The 21225-nt window shown below is 40.8% G+C and overlaps 1 protein-coding gene across 2 annotated transcripts in view; it reads left to right on the forward strand.

Annotated features, from left to right (window-relative positions):
* LOC139559605 (thymocyte selection-associated high mobility group box protein TOX-like) overlaps window positions 1-21225 on the forward strand; it is a 91410-nt gene that overhangs the window by 28832 nt on the left and 41353 nt on the right. For both annotated transcript variants that reach the window (XM_071375750.1, XM_071375748.1), the window contains exon 2: window positions 13772-13837. In XM_071375750.1, coding sequence (XP_071231851.1) covers window positions 13772-13837 — 66 coding nt within the window. The remainder of the gene's footprint in view (window positions 1-13771; window positions 13838-21225) is intronic.

Genomic DNA, 21225 nt, shown 5'->3' on the forward strand with positions numbered 1-21225 from the left:
AGAGCGACTTACAAATTGGACATATAGTATGCAGGTTATCTTTTAGCACAAGGTATATCGCCATATTGCTCCACATTGTGCCTTGGCATAAAGCAGCACAGAAACCACCCCCACCACTTCAAAGAAGCATAACAAAAGAACACTAGAAATCAACTGATGTAACATTCAGCTGTAGCATCCTGAGATAAACCGATCTAACATTCAGCTGTAGCATCCTGAGATAAACTGATGTAACATTCAGCTGTAGCATCCTGAGATAAACTGATGTAACTTTCAGCTGTAGTATCCTGAGATAAACTGATGTAACTTTCAGCTGTAGCATCCTGAGATAAACTGATGTAACTTTCAGCTGTAGCATCCTGAGATAAACTGATCTAACATTCAACTGTAGCATCCTGAGATAAACTGATGTAACTTTCAGCTGTAGCATCCTGAGATAAACTGATCTAACTTTCAGCTGTAGCATCCTGAGATAAACTGATCTAACATTCAGCTGTAGCATCCTGAGATAAACTGATGTAACATTCAGCTGTAGCATCCTGAGATAAACTGATGTAACTTTCAGCTGTAGGATCCTGAGATAAACCGATCTAACTTTCAGCTGTAGCATCCTGAGATAAACTGATGTAACTTTCAGCTGTAGCATCCTGAGATAAACTGATCTAACATTCAGCTGTAGCATCCTGAGATAAACTGATGTAACATTCAGCTGTAGCATCCTGAGATAAACTGATGTAACTTTCAGCTGTAGCATCCTGAGATAAACTGATGTAACTTTCAGCTGTAGCATCCTGAGATAAACTGATGTAACTTTCAGCTGTAGCATCCTGAGATAAACTGATCTAACATTCAACTGTAGCATCCTGAGATAAACTGATGTAACTTTCAGCTGTAGCATCCTGAGATAAACTGATCTAACTTTCAGCTGTAGCATCCTGAGATAAACTGATCTAACATTCAGCTGTAGCATCCTGAGATAAACTGATGTAACATTCAGCTGTAGCATCCTGAGATAAACTGATGTAACTTTCAGCTGTAGGATCCTGAGATAAACCGATCTAACTTTCAGCTGTAGCATCCTGAGATAAACTGATGTAACTTTCAGCTGTAGCATCCTGAGATAAACTGATGTAACTTTCAGCTGTAGCATCCTGAGATAAACTGATGTAACTTTCAGCTGTAGCATCCTGAGATAAACTGATCTAACATTCAACTGTAGCATCCTGAGATAAACTGATGTAACTTTCAGCTGTAGCATCCTGAGATAAACTGATGTAACTTTCAGCTGTAGCATCCTGAGATAAACTGATGTAACTTTCAGCTGTAGCATCCTGAGATAAACTGATCTAACATTCAACTGTAGCATCCTGAGATAAACCGATCTAACTTTCAGCTGTAGCATCCTGAGATAAACTGATCTAACATTCAGCTGTAGCATCCTGAGATAAACTGATGTAACTTTCAGCTGTAGCATCCTGAGATAAACTGATCTAACTTTCAGCTGTAGCATCCTGAGATAAACTGATGTAACATTCAGCTGTAGCATCCTGAGATAAACTGATGTAACTTTCAGCTGTAGCATCCTGAGATAAACTGATCTAACATTCAGCTGTAGCATCCTGAGATAAACTGATGTAACTTTCAGCTGTAGCATCCTGAGATAAACCGATGTAACTTTCAGCTGTAGCATCCTGAGATAAACCGATATAACATTCAGCTGTAGCATCCTGAGATAAACTGATCTAACATTCAGCTGTAGCATCCTGAGATAAACTGATGTAACTTTCAGCTGTAGCATCCTGAGATAAACTGATCTAACATTCAGCTGTAGCATCCTGAGATAAACTGATGTAACATTCAGCTGTAGCATCCTGAGATAAAGTGATGTAACTTTCAGCTGTAGGATCCTGAGATAAACCGATCTAACTTTCAGCTGTAGCATCCTGAGATAAACTGATGTAACTTTCAGCTGTAGCATCCTGAGATAAACTGATCTAACTTTCAGCTGTAGCATCCTGAGATAAACTGATCTAACATTCAGCTGTAGCATCCTGAGATAAACTGATGTAACTTTCAGCTGTAGCATCCTGAGATAAACCGATGTAACTTTCAGCTGTAGCATCCTGAGATAAACCGATATAACATTCAGCTGTAGCATCCTGAGATAAACTGATCTAACATTCAGCTGTAGCATCCTGAGATAAACTGATGTAACTTTCAGCTGTAGCATCCTGAGATAAACTGATGTAACTTTCAGCTGTAGCATCCTGAGATAAACGGATCTAACTTTCAGCTGTAGCATCCTGAGATAAACCGATATAACATTCAGCTGTAGCATCCTGAGATAAACCGATATAACATTCAGCTGTAGCATCCTGAGATAAACTGATGTAACTTTCAGCTGTAGCATCCTGAGATAAACTGATGTAACTTTCAGCTGTAGCATCCTGAGATAAACTGATGTAACTGTCAGCTGTAGCATCCTGAGATAAACTGATCTAACATTCAGCTGTAGCATCCTGAGATAAACTGATGTAACTTTCAGCTGTAGCATCCTGAGATAAACTGATCTAACTTTCAGCTGTAGCATCCTGAGATAAACTGATGTAACTTTCAGCTGTAGCATCCTGAGATAAACTGATGTAACATTCAGCTGTAGCATCCTGAGATAAACTGATCTAACATTCAGCTGTAGCATCCTGAGATAAACCGATGTAACTTTCAGCTGTAGCATCCTGAGATAAACTGATGTAACTTTCAGCTGTAGCATCCTGAGATAAACTGATCTAACATTCAGCTGAAGCATCCTGAGATAAACTGATGTAACTTTCAGCTGTAGCATCCTGAGATAAACTGATGTAACTTTCAGCTGTAGCATCCTGAGATAAACTGATCTAACATTCAGCTGTAGCATCCTGAGATAAACTGATCTAACTTTCAGCTGTAGCATCCTGAGATAAACTGATGTAACTTTCAGCTGTAGCATCCTGAGATAAACTGATGTAACTTTCAGCTGTAGCATCCTGAGATAAACTGATCTAACATTCAGCTGTAGCATCCTGAGATAAACTGATGTAACATTCAGCTGTAGCATCCTGAGATAAAGTGATGTAACTTTCAGCTGTAGGATCCTGAGATAAACCGATCTAACTTTCAGCTGTAGCATCCTGAGATAAACTGATGTAACTTTCAGCTGTAGCATCCTGAGATAAACGGATCTAACTTTCAGCTGTAGCATCCTGAGATAAACCGATATAACATTCAGCTGTAGCATCCTGAGATAAACCGATATAACATTCAGCTGTAGCATCCTGAGATAAACTGATGTAACTTTCAGCTGTAGCATCCTGAGATAAACTGATGTAACTTTCAGCTGTAGCATCCTGAGATAAACTGATGTAACTGTCAGCTGTAGCATCCTGAGATAAACTGATCTAACATTCAGCTGTAGCATCCTGAGATAAACTGATGTAACTTTCAGCTGTAGCATCCTGAGATAAACTGATCTAACATTCAGCTGTAGCATCCTGAGATAAACTGATGTAACTTTCAGCTGTAGCATCCTGAGATAAACTGATCTAACATTCAGCTGTAGCATCCTGAGATAAACTGATGTAACTTTCAGCTGTAGCATCCTGAGATAAACTGATCTAACATTCAACTGTAGCATCCTGAGATAAACTGATCTAACATTCAGCTGTAGCATCCTGAGATAAACCGATCTAACTTTCAGCTGTAGCATCCTGAGATAAACTGATGTAACTGTCAGCTGTAGCATCCTGAGATAAACTGATCTAACATTCAGCTGTAGCATCCTGAGATAAACTGATGTAACATTCAGCTGTAGCATCCTGAGATAAAGTGATGTAACTTTCAGCTGTAGGATCCTGAGATAAACCGATCTAACTTTCAGCTGTAGCATCCTGAGATAAACTGATGTAACTTTCAGCTGTAGCATCCTGAGATAAACGGATCTAACTTTCAGCTGTAGCATCCTGAGATAAACTGATGTAACTTTCAGCTGTAGCATCCTGAGATAAACCGATGTAACTTTCAGCTGTAGCATCCTGAGATAAACCGATATAACATTCAGCTGTAGCATCCTGAGATAAACCGATATAACATTCAGCTGTAGCATCCTGAGATAAACTGATGTAACTTTCAGCTGTAGCATCCTGAGATAAACTGATGTAACTTTCAGCTGTAGCATCCTGAGATAAACTGATGTAACTGTCAGCTGTAGCATCCTGAGATAAACCGATGTAACTTTCAGCTGTAGCATCCTGAGATAAACCGATATAACATTCAGCTGTAGCATCCTGAGATAAACCGATATAACATTCAGCTGTAGCATCCTGAGATAAACTGATGTAACTTTCAGCTGTAGCATCCTGAGATAAACTGATGTAACTTTCAGCTGTAGCATCCTGAGATAAACTGATGTAACTGTCAGCTGTAGCATCCTGAGATAAACCGATCTAACTTTCAGCTGTAGCATCCTGAGATAAACTGATCTAACATTCAGCTGTAGCATCCTGAGATAAACTGATGTAACTTTCAGCTGTAGGATCCTGAGATAAACTGATCAACTTTACCTTGGTCTAAACACGCTGCACAGTGTGGTTCCTCACACTACAGCAGGTACAATCACAAAATAGGAAATACATGTACTGTACTTACAAGATCAAACAAGCAAATCAAAAATGTATCTTAGATTATGCAGGGTCTGAGAAACGTTCATGAAATTGAAAGGTGATATCAAACCTAATTTTCTTCACAGATTAAAAGGAAAGTGTAAAATCCTGATTGAGGGTATAACTCAAACACTGGTGTTAAATCATCATAATGTTTTGATTATATGAAACATCGTTATCGTTTTTGCCATTAAAACCCCCTTATCCTCTGTCGTTATAAACTCACATTTTTACCACTATGAATTACAGCTCCTTACAGCACTCACTCCTGTCTTTACGAGGCAGTGCCAGAGAGAGTGAAATGCTACCAGACTATGATTTATATAGGCCTGAATCCCTACTCCCTCTCTCACTCACTCTCTCCCTCTACCCAGTGATATGAGCCACAGCAGGGCTTGATAAGTAGTCATGAAAGTGGTCTGGCTGTTCTAGTCAGATATGTAGTCATGAAAGTGGCCTGGCCGTTAAAGTCAGATAGGTAGTCATGAAAGTGGCCTGGCTGTTGTAGTCAGATATGTAGTCATGAAAGTGGCCTGGCTGTTATAGTCAGATATGTAGTCATGAAAGTGGCCTGGCTGTTGTAGTCAGATATGTAGTCATGAAAGTGGCCTGGCTGTTATAGTCAGATATGTAGTCATGAAAGTGGCCTGGCTGTTGTAGTCAGATATGTAGTCATGAAAGTGGCCTGGCTGTTGTAGTCAGATATGTAGTCATGAAAGTGGCCTGGCTGTTGTAGTCAGATATGTAGTCATGAAAGTGGCCTGGCTGTTGTAGTCAGATATGTAGTCATGAAAGTGGCCTGGCTGTTGTAGTCAGATATGTAGTCATGAAAGTGGCCTGGCTGTTGTAGTCAGATATGTAGTCATGAAAGTGGCCTGGTTGTTATAGTCAGATATGTAGTCATGAAAGTGGCCTGGCTGTTGTAGTCAGATATGTAGTCATGAAAGTGGCCTGGCTGTTGTAGTCAGATATGTAGTCTTGAAAGTGGCCTGGCTGTTGTAGTCAGATATGTAGTCATGAAAGTGGCCTGGCTGTTGTAGTCAGATATGTAGTCATGAAAGTGGCCTGGCTGTTGTAGTCAGATATGTAGTCTTGAAAGTGGCCTGGCTGTTGTAGTCAGATATGTAGTCATGAAAGTGGCCTGGCTGTTGTAGTCAGATATGTAGTCATGGAAGTGGCTTGGCTGTTATAGTCAGATAGGTAGTCATGAAAGTGGCCTGGCTGTTATAGTCATCAATTACAGTGCTGGGACATAGAAGAAGACACACTCAGCCTTACTCCAGACCCTCACCAAATTGGCATTTGGGAAAAAAGAAGGGAGGGAGAGAGACAGAAAGAGAGAGCGAGAGAGAGAATCACTTGGAGATGTAATGTGCCACAGACAGAGGTTGTTCATCAAGGCTATGATTTGGAGTCCAAGATTAATGCCACACTTGATATTGAATACTGGGGGAGCAGAAACTGAGATCCACACTCCTCCCCCTTCCCCCTCTCTCACCCCTCTCTCTTTTTCATCCCCCCTTTTGCTCTTTCTCCCCCTTGTTCGCTCACTCTATCCCATTCCTTCCTCTCTTGTTTCTCCCCTCTCTCTTCCCTTTCCTCTTTTATTTCTCACTCTACCCTTATTCCTCTCTCTATTTCCCCTCCCTCATCTCTATTCCCCCTCTCCCTCCCTTCCCCCTCTCTCTTCCCTTCCCCCCACTCCCCTCCTCTCTCTCTCTCTCTCCTCTTCCCCCCACTCCCCTCCTTTCTTCCCCCCCTTCCCCCCACTCCCCTCCTCTCTCTCTCTCTCTCTCTCCATGGCGACCCTGACCCACTTAGCTAGCTGCTTGTTATTCAGACTAGGGTTTATCCACGGAGAGAGTGTGTGTAATTTGGTTTGACAACAAACCCAGTCATGCTCCTCACAGGGTAGGGCTGCCTGATATCAACAGCCCTCCCCACACAGCCACATGTGATGCTGGAAATGAAACACTATCAGATCAGACCCACTGTGATGTTAGAGTGATAGAGAGAAAGACCACAGAGATGTGCAGTGTTGTAGATAGAGAATGAATGGACGGTAATGGTGATGGATAGGATCTTGACGTAGCACTGCACATGGTGCTGGGGGGGACGCTAACATGCTGCAATAGTATGTGAAGACACTAATACTTTATTTTATTTATTTAACCGTTATTTTACCAGGTAAGTTGACTGAGAACACGTTCTCATTTACAGCAACGACCTGGGAAATAGTTACAGGGGAGAGGAGGGGGATGAATGAGCCAATTGTAAGATGGGGATGATTAGGTGACCATGATGGTATGAGGATCAGATTGGGAATTTAGCCAGGACACCGGGGTTAACACCCCTACTCTTACGAGAAGTGCCATGGGATCTTTAGTGACTACAGAGAGTCAGGACACCCGTTTAACGTCCCATCCAAAAGACAGCCCAATCAGTGTCCCCAATCACTGCCCTGGGGCATTGGGATATTTTATTTAGACCTGAGGAAAGAGTGCCTCCTAATTTCCCTCCAACACCACTTCCAGCAGTATCTGGTCTCCAATCTAGGGACCGACCAGGACCAACCCTGCTTAGCTTCAGAAGCAAGCCAGCAGTGGGATGATACATTTGAGATATGAGGATGTGTGAATACAGCAAAAGAAAGTGTTATCAAGCAATGTATTAGTGTTTTAGATCTTGAGTTGCAGTCCACACAAAGTAACCTGTAGTAGTATTTGGGCCTAATTTTTATTTTGGGTATGTCGGTAGTGAAACTGCAATGTTACCCACTGCATATAGAGACATACTTTATTAAAATAAGCCTTTGGTTGCAACATAAAAAGCTCCCAGAATATAGGAGCCTCTTATGTTCCTCTTCTCCGGCCTCTCAGAGAAAAACCGATGAAGAGTGAAATAGGTTCCGCTGTCTGATTCACATCTGAACGCGTAAGATGGAAAGAAAATGACAAAAATCATCACAATTTCCACTTCTTTTTTTGGACTCTGTCAGACTGATATTCTAGACAGGTACGTCCTCTGCGTCGGTCTGTTTGCAGACATTGAAGAGACTGCACTGAAAACTAGCCTTAGCAAGCTAGCAAGTTAGCATAGCTTCCATGGTACGACACTGTGTGTATGTCACAACATTTAATCATCCTCTACACCTCTATGACCAAAAAGACTATAACAATGAAGGAGATTACGGCATGCCCATCTGCGTCATAGGAGCCTATCGAGTACAACCAAGCAATAAAGGAAAGAGCACAGGTGCAGAGGCAAAAAATAGAACTCACTCTATTTCATTACAGTATGTATCAGCGAGCAGGAGATCTGTCAGTTCGGCACATATCATCCCGCGCCAGGAAAAGCAAATGGATAAAGCCAATTTGACAAAGGGGTCAATATACACCATCCAATAAAAAATGGAATCTACAAGACCTGTCAGGGGCTATAAACATCACGGTAATGACCCAACTGTTCAACAGAAATACATTCAGATCAAATGGGTTCTCTCTCATTGGTCTAGTCTAGTCTGCTTGGGTTATTCTCTAGTTTTGCCTTTTACAATGTTTACTGTATATTTGATGAGGAAGATGCCACACCCACAGCGCAACAGTGTTTAGTATATTGAAAAAAGGCAGCGGGAGAAACTGTTGTCACAACGACCACTTTGACTGACTGACTATTACTGTTGGGAGGAACTCCTGAACCAAACAATGGGATGCTGTCTCGTGCACTGACACTCTTTACAGTTGACAGCAAAGAGCATCTATTGGTATATTTGAATGACTGGGCGGGGTCAGATGACTCCAATCATTATAGGGGTCAGAGTTTCTATATGCCCTACTTATTACATGATATGGCTGTTAGCCTATATTTATCAAAAGCAGAACACATTTGGGGTTTATCTAACACTAGCATAAGTCACTGAGGCTAACAAAAGTAGCACTCCCCCATGTGTTTGTTTTTTCTCACAGCATGTCAATGTATTGGTTTATTAGCTTGGGTGTTTATGTTGGCTTTGCTCTACAGTTTACAGTTTATTCCCATCCTTATGTAACTTTATAGAAGAAGAGGGGGGAGTGAGTGAGAGAGAGAGAAATGGTTTGATGAAGAATGATCAAATACAAATCTTCGAATCAACTATTAAAGACTACCAGAACCCACTGGATTCTCCAATTACATTGAATGAACTAGAGGACAACATACAAACCCTCCAACCCAAAAAGGCCTATGGTTTGATGGTATCCTAAGTGAAATGATCAAATATACCGACCACAAATTACAATTGGCTATACTTCAACTCTTTAACATCATCCTCAGCTCTGGCATCTTCCCCAATATTTGGAACCAAGGACTGATCACCCCAATCCACAAAAGTAGAGGCAAATTTGACCCCAATAACTACCGTGGGATATGTGTCAACAGCAACCTCTCGAAAATCCTCTGCATTATCGTTAACAGCAGACTCGTACATTTCCTCAGTGAAAACAATATACTTAGCAAATGTCAAGTTGGCTTTTTACCAAACTATCGTATGACAGGTGTTGGGGGAAAAACATTATAAAATCCATGTACACAAACAACAAGTGTGCTGTTACAATTGGCAAACAACACACACATTTCTTTCCACAGGGCTGTGGGGTGAGACAGGGATGCAGTTTGAGCCCCACCCTCTTCAACATATATATAAACAAATTCGTAAGGGCACTAGAACAGTCTGCAGCACCCGGCCTCTCCCTACTAGAATCTGAAGTCAAATGTCTACTGTTTGCTGATGATCTGGTGCTTCTGTCCCCAGCCAAGGAGGTCCTACAGCAGCACCTAGATCTTCTGCACAGATTCTGTCAGACCTGGGCCCTGACAGTAAATCTCAGTAAGACAAAATGAATGGTGTTCCAAAACAGGTCCAGTTGCCAGGACCACATACAAATTCCATCTAGACACCGTTGCCCTAGAGCACACAAAAAACTACACATACCTCGGCCTAAATATCAGCTCCACAGGTAACTTCCACAAAGCTGTGAACAATCTGAGAGACAAGCCAAGAAGGGCCTTCTACCCCATCAAAGGGAACATAAAATTCAACATACCAATACTTGAATCAGTTATAGAACCCATTGCCCTTTATGGTTGTGAGGTCTGGGGTCTGCTCACCAACCAATAATTTACAAAATGGGACAAACACCAAATTGAGACTCTGCATGCAGAATTCTACAAAAATATCCTCTGTGTACAACGTAAAACACCAAATAATGCATGCAGAGCAGAATTAGGCCGATACCCGCTAATTATCAAAATCCAAAAAGAGCTGTTAAATTCTACAACCACCTAAAAAGAAGAGATTCCCAAACCTTCCATATCAAAGCCATCACCAACAGAGAGATGAACCTGGAGAAGAGTCCCCTAAGCAAGCTGGTCCTGGGGCTCTGTTCACAAACACAAACACACCCCACAGAGCCCCAGGACAGCAACACAATTAGACTTGACACATTGGAAAGAATCAACAACAAAAACAGAGAGTACTTCTGCCACTGTGACTGACCCAATATTAAGCTTTGACTATGTACGGACCTGGCTCTCAAGAGAAGACAGACTATGTGCACACTGCCCACAAAATTAGGTGGAAACTGAGCTGCACTTCCTAACCTCCTGCCAAATGTATGACCATATTAGAGACACATATTTCCCTCAGATTAGACAGACCCACAAAGATTTTGAAAACAAATCCAATTTTGATAAACTTCCATATCTACTGGGTGAAATTCCACAGTGTGTCATCACAGCAGCAAGATGTTTGATCTGTTGCCACAAGAAAAGGGCAACCAGTGAAGAACAAACACCATTGTAAATACAACCCATATTTATGTTTATTTATTTTCTATTTCGTACTTTAACTATTTGCACATCGTTATAACACTGTATATAGCCATAATATGACATTTGAAATGTCTCTATTTCTTTGGAACTTTTATGAGTGTAATGTTTGCTGTTCATTTTATATTGTTTATTTAACTTTTGTTTATTATCTATTTCACTTACTTTGGCAATGTAAACATATGTTTCCCATGCCAATAAAGCGCTTTGAATTGAATTGAGAGAGAGAGAGAGAGAGAGAGAGAGAGAGAGAGAGAGAGAGAAAAACACTGTTGAGACCACATGTTATACTGTGCAAGAGAGTCAGGTCTCATAGAACTTCTATAGATTGTTTTTCCAGTGCTGCTGTTGTGAGTCTGTTCCATGTCATCATTAATAATGCAGAGGTGTTGGTTCATTTGGAGGAATGAGTGTCTGTGTTACTAACCCTACAGCCTCCCCTTTCCTTGGACTGCCAGGCAGATGCTCCATTCCAAACTCTGTGTAGAGAGAGAGAGAGAGAGAGAGAGAGAGAGAGAGAGAGGGGGGGGGGGGGGATTGTCTTACAAGAGGTCAGCCATGACACCCTGTTTTGGCTTTTTGTTGATTTAGTCATCCGATCACTCATTTGCATTGGTGTGACAGCTGGCGAATGGTGAGCAGTCGTTTGTCCAGTGTCTACCTGTGTGGATGGGCTTAGCTTTTTCTAAAGGTTGCGTCTTTTACGGACAGTGTGGTCCCTTGTAGGACAGGACAGGTGCATGGGATGGTTAGAACAGGATGCTACTGCTGAGGTTGAGACAGAGCTCTGTCCAATCAGCTTGTACTAAAACTGTACTAGCACCAATCATAACTCTGTATCTTGTATCCAATGCAGATATGAACAAATCCCTTATAAGGAGATGATATTTGTTAAATTACCCTATGGAAATGTCAGTCTGTTGGAAGCCATTTGTGGTCAGGCTCAGTTTAGTTCTACTCTCACACTAAGTGAGTGAGGTTATAGCAAGACTGGTGGACGACTCCTTTACCATTGACTCATCTAAAACACACTTTAAAGAAAGGGAGAGAATTCTTTGAACACTCCACAAGTTGGGCTGGGGATTCAAAACAGTTCTCTACTACAGACCCATTTCACTAATACATACTGGCATCAAAAGAAAAGTAGCTTATTTGTTTTGAGACTAATAATGTGTTAGAAGTGGAGCAAGCCACCCTGAACTAAGAGATCGCAGATGTTAAGAGGGTAGAGGGGGAAAAGGCAATGCATTACGTACATTTAAACTGGAACACTGCCAAAACCATGGGGCTCAGTGTTTATTCAAGAACAATTGGCTGAATGAAATCATACTGGACATATGCACGGAATCACAAGAAACGTTGACTTTGAATGTATTGTACTTTGAATCAATTGCACTCAAGTATTTTAACACAGATTACTTGGTCTTATTCTATTGTCTCCTTACAACCTGATATAAGGGCTATGTGTAGTCTGTGTGTAGTCTGTGTAGTGTCTGTGTATCCATGAATGTCAGATGCTTGCCTCACTGTATGGAATGTACATTAACCGGTTATATAGCATCCTTCACTTACAGTCCATTTTCATGTTAAGACTTGAATGTGCATTTTAGCTATACTCGTAAATCTCAATTTCCGTTGCTTAGAAAGTGAAAGTGTGTGTGTGTGTGTGTGTGTGTGTGTGTGTGTGTGTGTGTGTGTGTGTGTGTGTGTGTGTGTGTGTGTGTGTGTGTGTGTGTGTGTGTGTGTGTGTGTGTGTGTGGGTGGGTGGGTGGGTGGGTGGGTGGGTGGGTGGGTGGGTGTGGGTGGGTGTGGGTGGGTGTGTGTGTGTGTGTGCGCGAGTGTGTGGCGAATCACTATAGGCCTAACTCAAAGCAGTATAGTGTAAGTGGGGATGCAGCATGGACAGACAGACAGACAGAGGGGCTTTTCTGTTTTATAACAGATTGCACATGAAAGGATTGCATTCAAGCCTTTCCTTTGTGGCTTGTAATTACTAGTGTGCTAATTGCTTTAAATTGCTGACATCTCGAGTCGATAAGGATGAGAACAAGGCCTTCAAAGGGAAGTTGTCCAAAAAGGGAAAGACAATAACCCTGAACAAAGACAACAACAAAAGGAAAACATCAGTTTGCATGACTAATATAATACTCTCTCTCTCTACTTCTACCCCTCTTTTTTGTAATGTTCTTCTTTCTTTTTTCTCTCTCAATTCAATTCAAATGAGCTTTATTGGCATGGGAAATGTATGTTTACATTGCCTAAATAAGTTAAATAAACAATAAACAAAACTGAGAAGAAACTAATTTAACAACATCAACAAAAAGGATTAGGAATTAACAGTAAACATTGCACTCACCTTTATATATCTCTGTCTCCCTCTCCCCCCCTATCTCTGTCTCCCTCTCTCTCTCTCCTCTCTGTCTTCCCCCTCTATCTCTATCTCCCTCTCTCTCTCCCCTCTTTGTCTTCCCCCTCTATCTCTGTCTCCCTCTCCCCCTCTATCTCTGTCTCCCTCTCTCTCTCCCCTCTTTGTCTTCCCCCTCTATCTCTGTCTCCCTCTCCCCCTCTATCTCTATCTCCCTCTCTCGCTCCCCTCTCTGTCTTCCCCCTCTATCTCTGTCTCCCTCTCTCTCTCCCCTCTCTGTCTTCCCCCTCTATCTCTGTCTCCCTCTCTCTCTCCCCTTTCTGTCTTCCCCCGCTATCTCTGTCTCCCTCTCCCCCTCTCTGTCTTCCCCCGCTATCTCTGTCTCCCTCTCTCCCCTCTCTGTCTTCCCCCTCCATCTCTGTCTCCCTCTCCCCCTCTCTGTCTTCCCCCTCCATCCCTGTCTCCCTCTCCCCCTCTCTGTCTTCCCCCTCTATCTCTGTTTCCCTCTTCCCCCTCTCTCTGTCTCCCTCTCTCACTCCCCTCTCTGTCTTCCCCCTCTATCTCTGTCTCCCTCTCCTCCTCTCTGTCTTCCCCCTCTATCTCTGTCTCCCTCTCCCCCTCTCTGTCTTCCCCCTCTATCTCTGTCTCCCTCTCCCCCTCTCTGTCTTCCCCCTCTATCTCTGTCTCCCTCTCTCGCCCCCCCCCTCTGTCTTCCCCCTCTATCTCTGTCTCCCTCTCTCGCTCCCCTCTTTGTCTTCCCCCTCCATCTCTGTCTCCGTCTCATTTTCCTAAGTAAAGTGAACACCATTCTAACTGTGCTCTTGTTGTGTTCTCTGTGTGTTTGCAGTACGACAGTGAGGCCATGTTCCTGGGCATGCCAGAGGCTGGCCTGGACTTTGTGCCAACCAACCAGGTGGGTTAATTACTCTTCCCTGTGCTTTTGTTTTAAATCCTAATTAGACACATTTAAGCTGACGCATCGCTAAATTAGCGCCCACTATCAGTCGCCACCATAATCAGGGACTATTATAACATGTAAACAGTGCATTTAAACCTCGTTGCAGCCTAATCAAATAAAGCCACTAACTGCACAGTTGTTTTGTTGTTAGAGAGATTTTATTTTATTTCCAGTTCAACTTAGTTCTACCTAGCTACAGCCAAGCTGTGCCTGTTTGAGCTTGCCTGGTTTAATGAGCCAATAGAATAGTCCCAAAACTGTAAACGATCAAATAGTACCTGAACCCAGGTCTGGTAGAGTATACAGCTGCTTAAAGATGGAATCCGCATTAGGGGAACCAGCGCCACTGTTCCCCCCAGTCCCTTTGTTATTGTTATACGAAACAGAGTTGAGGAGCGTCCAAACGGAGGTGAGCAGCGGGGTAAAAACATTTTGCGGAACATATTCTGCTGTTTCATTGCGTGTGCAAAGATGTCCGAGGTGAAAAAACAGTGTTCATTGTTTGCGGTGTCTTGAGGTTGTTTTAATATCCCAAACAAACATGGCAGATTCACCATTAGGGATTCCAGCTTCAAAAGGCCTATAAATTAACATTTATCACTGAACAGAGGGGCATTTAGCTTTCATGTGTACATGTGTGCAGGGCTGTTTCTCCATGTATTCTATTGGGAGTGTTAACTATAATACATCACCAAAAGTATGTGGACTCCCCTTCAAATTAGTGGATTCGGCTGTTTCAGCCATACTTGTTGCTGACAGGTGTATTAAATTGAGCACACCGCCATGCAATCTCCATAGACAAACATTGGCATTAGAATGGCCTTACTGAAGAGCTCAGTGGCTTTCAATGTGGCACCGTCATACAACGCCACCTTTCCAACAAGTCAGTTCATCAAATGTCTGCCCTGATAGAGCTGCCCCGATCAACTGTAAGTGCTGTTGTTGTGAAGTGGAAATGTCTAGGAGCAACATCGGCTCAGCCGCGAAGTGGTAGGCAGTGGTGTAAAGTACTTAAGTAAAAATACTTTAAATTACTACTTAAGTAGTTTTTTGGGGTATCTATACTTTACTATTTATATTTTTGACTACTTTTACTTTTAACTTTTATTCCTTAAGAAAATATTTTACTTTTTACTCCGTACATTTCCCTTGACACCCAAAAGTACTTGTTACATTTTGAATGCTTAGCAGGACAGGAAAATAGTCAAATTCACGCACTTTTCAACCGAACGTCCCTGGTCATCCCTACTGCCTCTGATCTGGCGGACTTATTAAACACACATGCTTCGTTTGTAAATGATGTCATCTAGTTTGCTTAATATAAGGAATTTGAAACGATTTATACTTTTACTTTTGATACTTAAGTATATTTTAAACAAAATACTTTTTAGACTTTTACTCAAGTAGAATTTTACTGGGTGACTTTTACTTTTACTTGAGTTTTTTTCTATTAAGGTATCTTTACTTTTACTCAAGGATGACAGTTGGGTACTTTTTCCACCACTGGTGGTAGGCCACACAAGCTCACAGAACGGGACCGTCAAGTGCTGAAGCGCGTAGCGCGTAAAACTCGTCTGTCCTCGGTTGCAACACTCACTACTGAGTTCCAAACTGCCTCTGGAAGCAAAGTCAGCACAACAACTGTTCGTCGGGAGCTTCATGAAATGGGTTTCCATGGGCGAGCAGCTGCACACAAGCCTAAGATCACCATACGCAATGCCAAGCGGCTGGAGTGGTGTAAAGCTCGCCGCCATTGGACTCTGGAGCAGTGGAAATGCGTTCTCTGGAGGGATGAATCACGCTTCACCACCTGGCAGTCCGATGGACGAATCTGGGTTTTGTTGCTGCCAGGTGAACGCTACCTGCCCCAATGCATAGTGCCAACTGTATAGTTTGGAGGAGGAGGAATAATGGTCTGGAGCTGTTTTTCATGGTTCGGGCTAGGCCTCTTTGTTCCAGTGAAGGGAAATCTTTACTCTACAGTATACAATGGCATTCTAGACGAACTTTGTGGCAACAGTTTGGGGAAGGACCTTTCCTGTTTCAGCATGACAATGCCCCCGTGCACAAAGCGAGGTCCATACAGAAATGGTTTATCGAGATCGGTGTGGAAGAACTTGACTGGCCTGCACAGAGCCCTGACCTCAACCCCATCTAACATCTTTGGGATGAATTGGAATGCCAACTGCGAGCCAGGCCTAATCGCCCAACATCACTAATGCTCTTGTGGCTGAGCAAGAATGTTTCAACATCTAGTGGAAAGCCTTCCCAAAAGAGTGGAGGCTGTTATAGCAGCAAAGGGGGGACCAACTCCATATTAATGCCCATGATTTTGGAATGAGATGTTCAACGAGCAGGTGTCCACATACTTTTGGTCATGTAGTGTATCTGCCCTAGAAGGATGGTAGATTATTTCAGGATACTGGTGGTGTGTCTCTGTTATTGTTGGGGTTGGCCTCAGGTGAATCACATTTTCAGCAGGGATCGTGTAAAAGTGGGCCGTGTGATAAGTGTAAATACCACTTAGATATGGCCCAGTGCACAAGTTAATGGTTAGCAAAGGGATTGGAAGTGTGTGTGTGTGTCAAATAAAATTAAATGTTATTTGTCACATGCTTTGTAGACAACAGGTGTAGACTAACTGTGTTTGTGTGTGCATGAGCATGCGTGTGCACATGTGTGTGCACGTGTGTGTGTGCTCGTGCGTGCGTGTGTGAGGGGGGTTAGTGCTAAGCCCTTAAAGCTAGAATCCTTAGTTGCTACATACATTTTTGGACTTATGAATGAATTATATAATAATTCAGTATAATAATAAGATAGTATACCCACAGATTCTTAAAGAATATAACTTAAAGGGGCAATCAGCAGTTGCTACATTCATTTAATCTAAATGAATGATATGTACCCATTGATTCTTGAAGAATATAACTTATAAATGCTTCTTGAGATTAGTTCAACTGTCGTACTTCATCAGAACCCAAAATATAAGCTTCTTTACTACAATGTCTGTAAACGATGTAAATGTAAACAAACACTGTACATAATATGGTTAAAACTATCATTTTGATATCATGGATGGCCAGTCCTTACATCCATTGCTCTGTCTATTAATTTGAGAGTGGTGACATTTCTCCAGGTCCATCCATCAGCTTTTCATTTTATTACATTTTTGTAATTTTTAATGAAAACATTTTTTAGCGGGTTAATTAGCTTTAATATTGCAGATAGATTGTGGCTTCCATCAATGTCATTGTCTGCATCATTTCCAATCCCCTATATATATTTTACATTTTTTTAAACTATTTTCTACATTGTAGAATAATAGTGAAGATATCAAAACTATGAAATAAAACATTTGTAATCATGTAATAACCAAAGGAGTGTTAAAACAAATCAAAATATATTTAATATTTGAGGTTCTTCAAAGTAGCCACCCTTTGCCTTGATGACAGCTTTGCACACTCTTGGTATTCTCTCAACCAGCTTCATGAGGTAGTCACCTGGAATGCATTTCAAATAACAGGTGTACCTTGTTAAAAGTTGTGACAAGGTAGGGTTGGTATACAGAAGATAGCTCTATTTGGTAAAAGACCAAGTCCATATTTTGGCAAGAACAGCTCAAATGAGCAAAGAGAAATGACAGTCCATCATTACTTTAAGACATGAAGGTCAGTCAATCTGGAAAATTTCAAGAACTTTGAAAGTTTTGTCATAACTTTCCTGTGAAGATCTGAAGGATCAGGATACAGTGGTTCCGCTCTACAGCGCCCTCTCTCTCCCGCAGAGGTGGAGGGGGCCGCTTTATGGCGGTCGTAAAATACTCTGCTTCTGGGCTCTGTAGTATCGAGATTGGAATGTGACTGTGGAACACAGAGAGACACTTGTACATCAAAAGGTTGAATAATTGAACAGTATTTCTGTATTATAAGCAGTTGGAGTGGTCCGTGGACACTTAAGGAACAGTCATGTCTAGTTTGTTTCATTTGGTGACCTCATGAAGGACAGGAGACACACATTACTGTGTCTTTGTTTGTATACACTTCTCAATTATGGGGTTTGCATCTGAATGTTGTATAAAATAAATGATTAGGCATAAGAATACTTTTGGAAAGATAACAATGTGATCTTAGTCTTCTAAATGAGAGTTGTTTTTCATAGTAACTTATGATCGGTCAGTGGCCACGCCCCCGTGAGCACAGGCACTATACCCAAATGTCATGGAACGCCCCTTTCCACAGAGTTAATAAAAGGACCCATGACAAAATTTACAATGAGTAAAAAACGCCGGGACGAGAGTTCCCACGTCGAAATGGCTAAGAAATCTACAAACTAAAGACCAATTATTCAGGCTGCAGCTGTTGAAGTACTTTACTCAAGGTAAAGGGTGGCTGCTTTGAAGAATCTCAACACTAAAATATACACTGCTCAAAAAAATAAAGGGAACACTTAAACAACACAATGTAACTCCAAGTCAATCACACTTCTGTGAAATCAAACTGTCCACTTAGGAAGCAACACTGATTGACAATAAATTTCACATGCTGTTGTGCAAATGGAATAGACAAAAGGTGGAAATTATAGGCAATTAGCAAGACACCCCCAATAAAGGAATGGTTCTGCAGGTGGTGACCACAGACCACTTCTCAGTTCCTATGCTTCCTGGCTGATGTTTTGGTCACTTTTGAATGCTGGCGGTGCTTTCACTCTAGTGGTAGCATGAGACGGAGTCTACAACCCACACAAGTGGCTCAGGTAGAAAAACCCTTGAATGAGTAGGTATTTCCAAACTTTTGACTGATACTGTATATAAAATCTATTTTCCTTTATTATTTTCCCGTAACCCTACCATCCTTCCCCTAATTGGAGTAAACTAATGGACAACAACACTTAGGTTTCTACTTCCAGATTATACATACTATATATATTTTACGGACACAGTATATTTTACAATAGTTGTCTTTTGTTTGTTTTTAGTCCCATCCTTCAGCTCCACTCAACCCCTCCCATCTATCTCTGAACACCATCCAGTTTATTTGCCATATATTTTTCAACAGTGCTGTGATGTTTCACAAAAGTTCTGAACCTTTATATTCTCATAGATTCTACATATTGTAAATTAAAGATAACATTTTTGCTAATAGTATTATTATATTATTTATCGATTGACAATTACTTTTTAAATCACCCAGCAGTGCTATATGCTGCAGGCAAATGTTGCAATTTTTCAGCCATTCATGATCCTGCGACCAAAAACAAGCTACACGTGGACAGTACCAAAATAAATGATCTAATGATTCTGTCTCTTATTAGCAAAGCTGGGATGGTTGTATCCCCCATATATAACATTCTATTGGTTGCAATAATTTTTTTATAAAAATGTTAATTGGAAAACCCTTAGTTTTGAATCCAGCTTTGTTTTGTGTATCAGTTCATAAACCATGTGCCATGGAAGCGGTACATCGAAAATCTCTTCCCAACTATTTTGCAATCTATATGGCACAGCTGTCAATGTTTTGGTCCTTAAATGAAACTGGTATACTTTTCTATTTATCACAATGTTCTTTAGCCAATTTTGGTCTTTAATGCAGGGCCGACAGTCAAGTTCTTACTTTCTCCCCGTTCCACTTGCCTCTTCCATGTCTGCGGTAATGCTGAAATTAGTTGGTTGTAATTTTGAGTAGAGCAGACATTTCCATATATTTCTGTCAGCTGCATGTGAGACATAACTCCACTAGTCCTATGTATGATATAATTTACAAAGATTATACCTTTTTTAAACCTTTTTTCCAAAAATGTGTATATTTTGATCAATTAGTATATTTGAGTTTAACCATAATATTTGTTGTAATATTTGTTATTGTCTTTTCTGGTGGATTAAACTGAAATTGCAACCAACTTTCAATGTCATGTTTTAAAAATAGCTATATTTGATTTCATTTTCAAATAACCAAAAGTGAGAGGTTGTAATCTGAATAAAGGGGAAAAGGCCATTTTTTAACATGGGGTGAGACATTCTTACTAATCTGCTGGAGAACCAGTCCGGATTCAAGTGTAACTTTTGTATGACGGAAGCCTTTAATCTAATGGTCTAATGCTTTAATATTTAATAATTTATGATCTCTGAATTCATATTCATTATATTAATAGGCCCATTTAATTTTGTCTGGCTTGCCGTTCCAAATAAAATGGAATATTTTTTGCTCATATAATTTAAAAACATGTTGCTAGGTGTAGGCGAGGGCTTAAGCAAATAGGTCAACTGGGATATGACTAAAGAGTTAATCAGGGTTAGGGTTAGGGTTAACTAAAGAGTTAATCTATTTTTGCCAACTTTCTATTAAAATGTATTGTATTGAGATAATTTCTTTCTTTTGGGATATGAATACCGAGTATGTCCACTTCCCCATCAGACGATTTTATTGGTAAACTACACGGTAATGTAAAAGTTGTATTTTTTTGTGATCCAATACGTAATGTAGTACACTTGGATTTCTAGAACCTTGATATAATTGTTGGATCTGATTTTAATAGCTAACATTTTGATGGTTATAATAAATAGATATGCCGATAGTGGACAACCTTATTTTACTCCTCTTGACAGTTTAATACTTTCTGAGAAGTAGCCATTATTTACTATTTTACACCTAGGGTTACTATACATAACTTTTACTCATTGTAAAAGAGATTCTCCAAAATTGAAATATTCCAGGCATTTATATATAAATTCCAGTTGTACTTTATCAAAAGCCTTTTCAAAGTCAGCTATGAATACTAGGCCTGGTTTCCCAGATTTTTCATAGTGTTCTATTGTTTCCAGTACTTATCTTATATTATCTCCAATGTATCATCCATGTAAAAAACCTGTCTGATTAGTATGAGTAATATCCAACAATACTTTTTTAATTCTATGCGCTCTGCACCTTGCTAGAATTTTTGCATCACAACACTGAAGTTTAAGGGGATTCCAATTTTTTAAAATGAACTAGATCTTTATATTTACCACTTGGGTCCTGTTTCAGTAATAATGAACTCAGACCACCTTGTTGAGTATCTGATAATCTACCATTTTTATAGCAGTGGTTAAAACATGCTTATAAAGCTCCCCTGAGTACATCAAGAAAGGTGTGCTATACCTCAACTGGTATGCCATCCAGCCCAGGAGTTTTCCTAGACTTAAAGGCTTTAATTGCACCAAGAAGTTCCCCCTCTGTAATTTGGCCTTCACATGAGCCTTTCTGTACAGCTGTTCATTTTACATTATTAATAGGGAAAAAATCCTTACAATTGACTTCGGTTAGCGGAGATGGGGGAGACCTAAATGAAAACATATGCTTAAAGTACTT

The sequence above is a fragment of the Salvelinus alpinus genome, chromosome 30, assembly GCF_045679555.1.
Source record: "Salvelinus alpinus chromosome 30, SLU_Salpinus.1, whole genome shotgun sequence".
Lineage (NCBI taxonomy): Eukaryota > Metazoa > Chordata > Actinopteri > Salmoniformes > Salmonidae > Salvelinus > Salvelinus alpinus.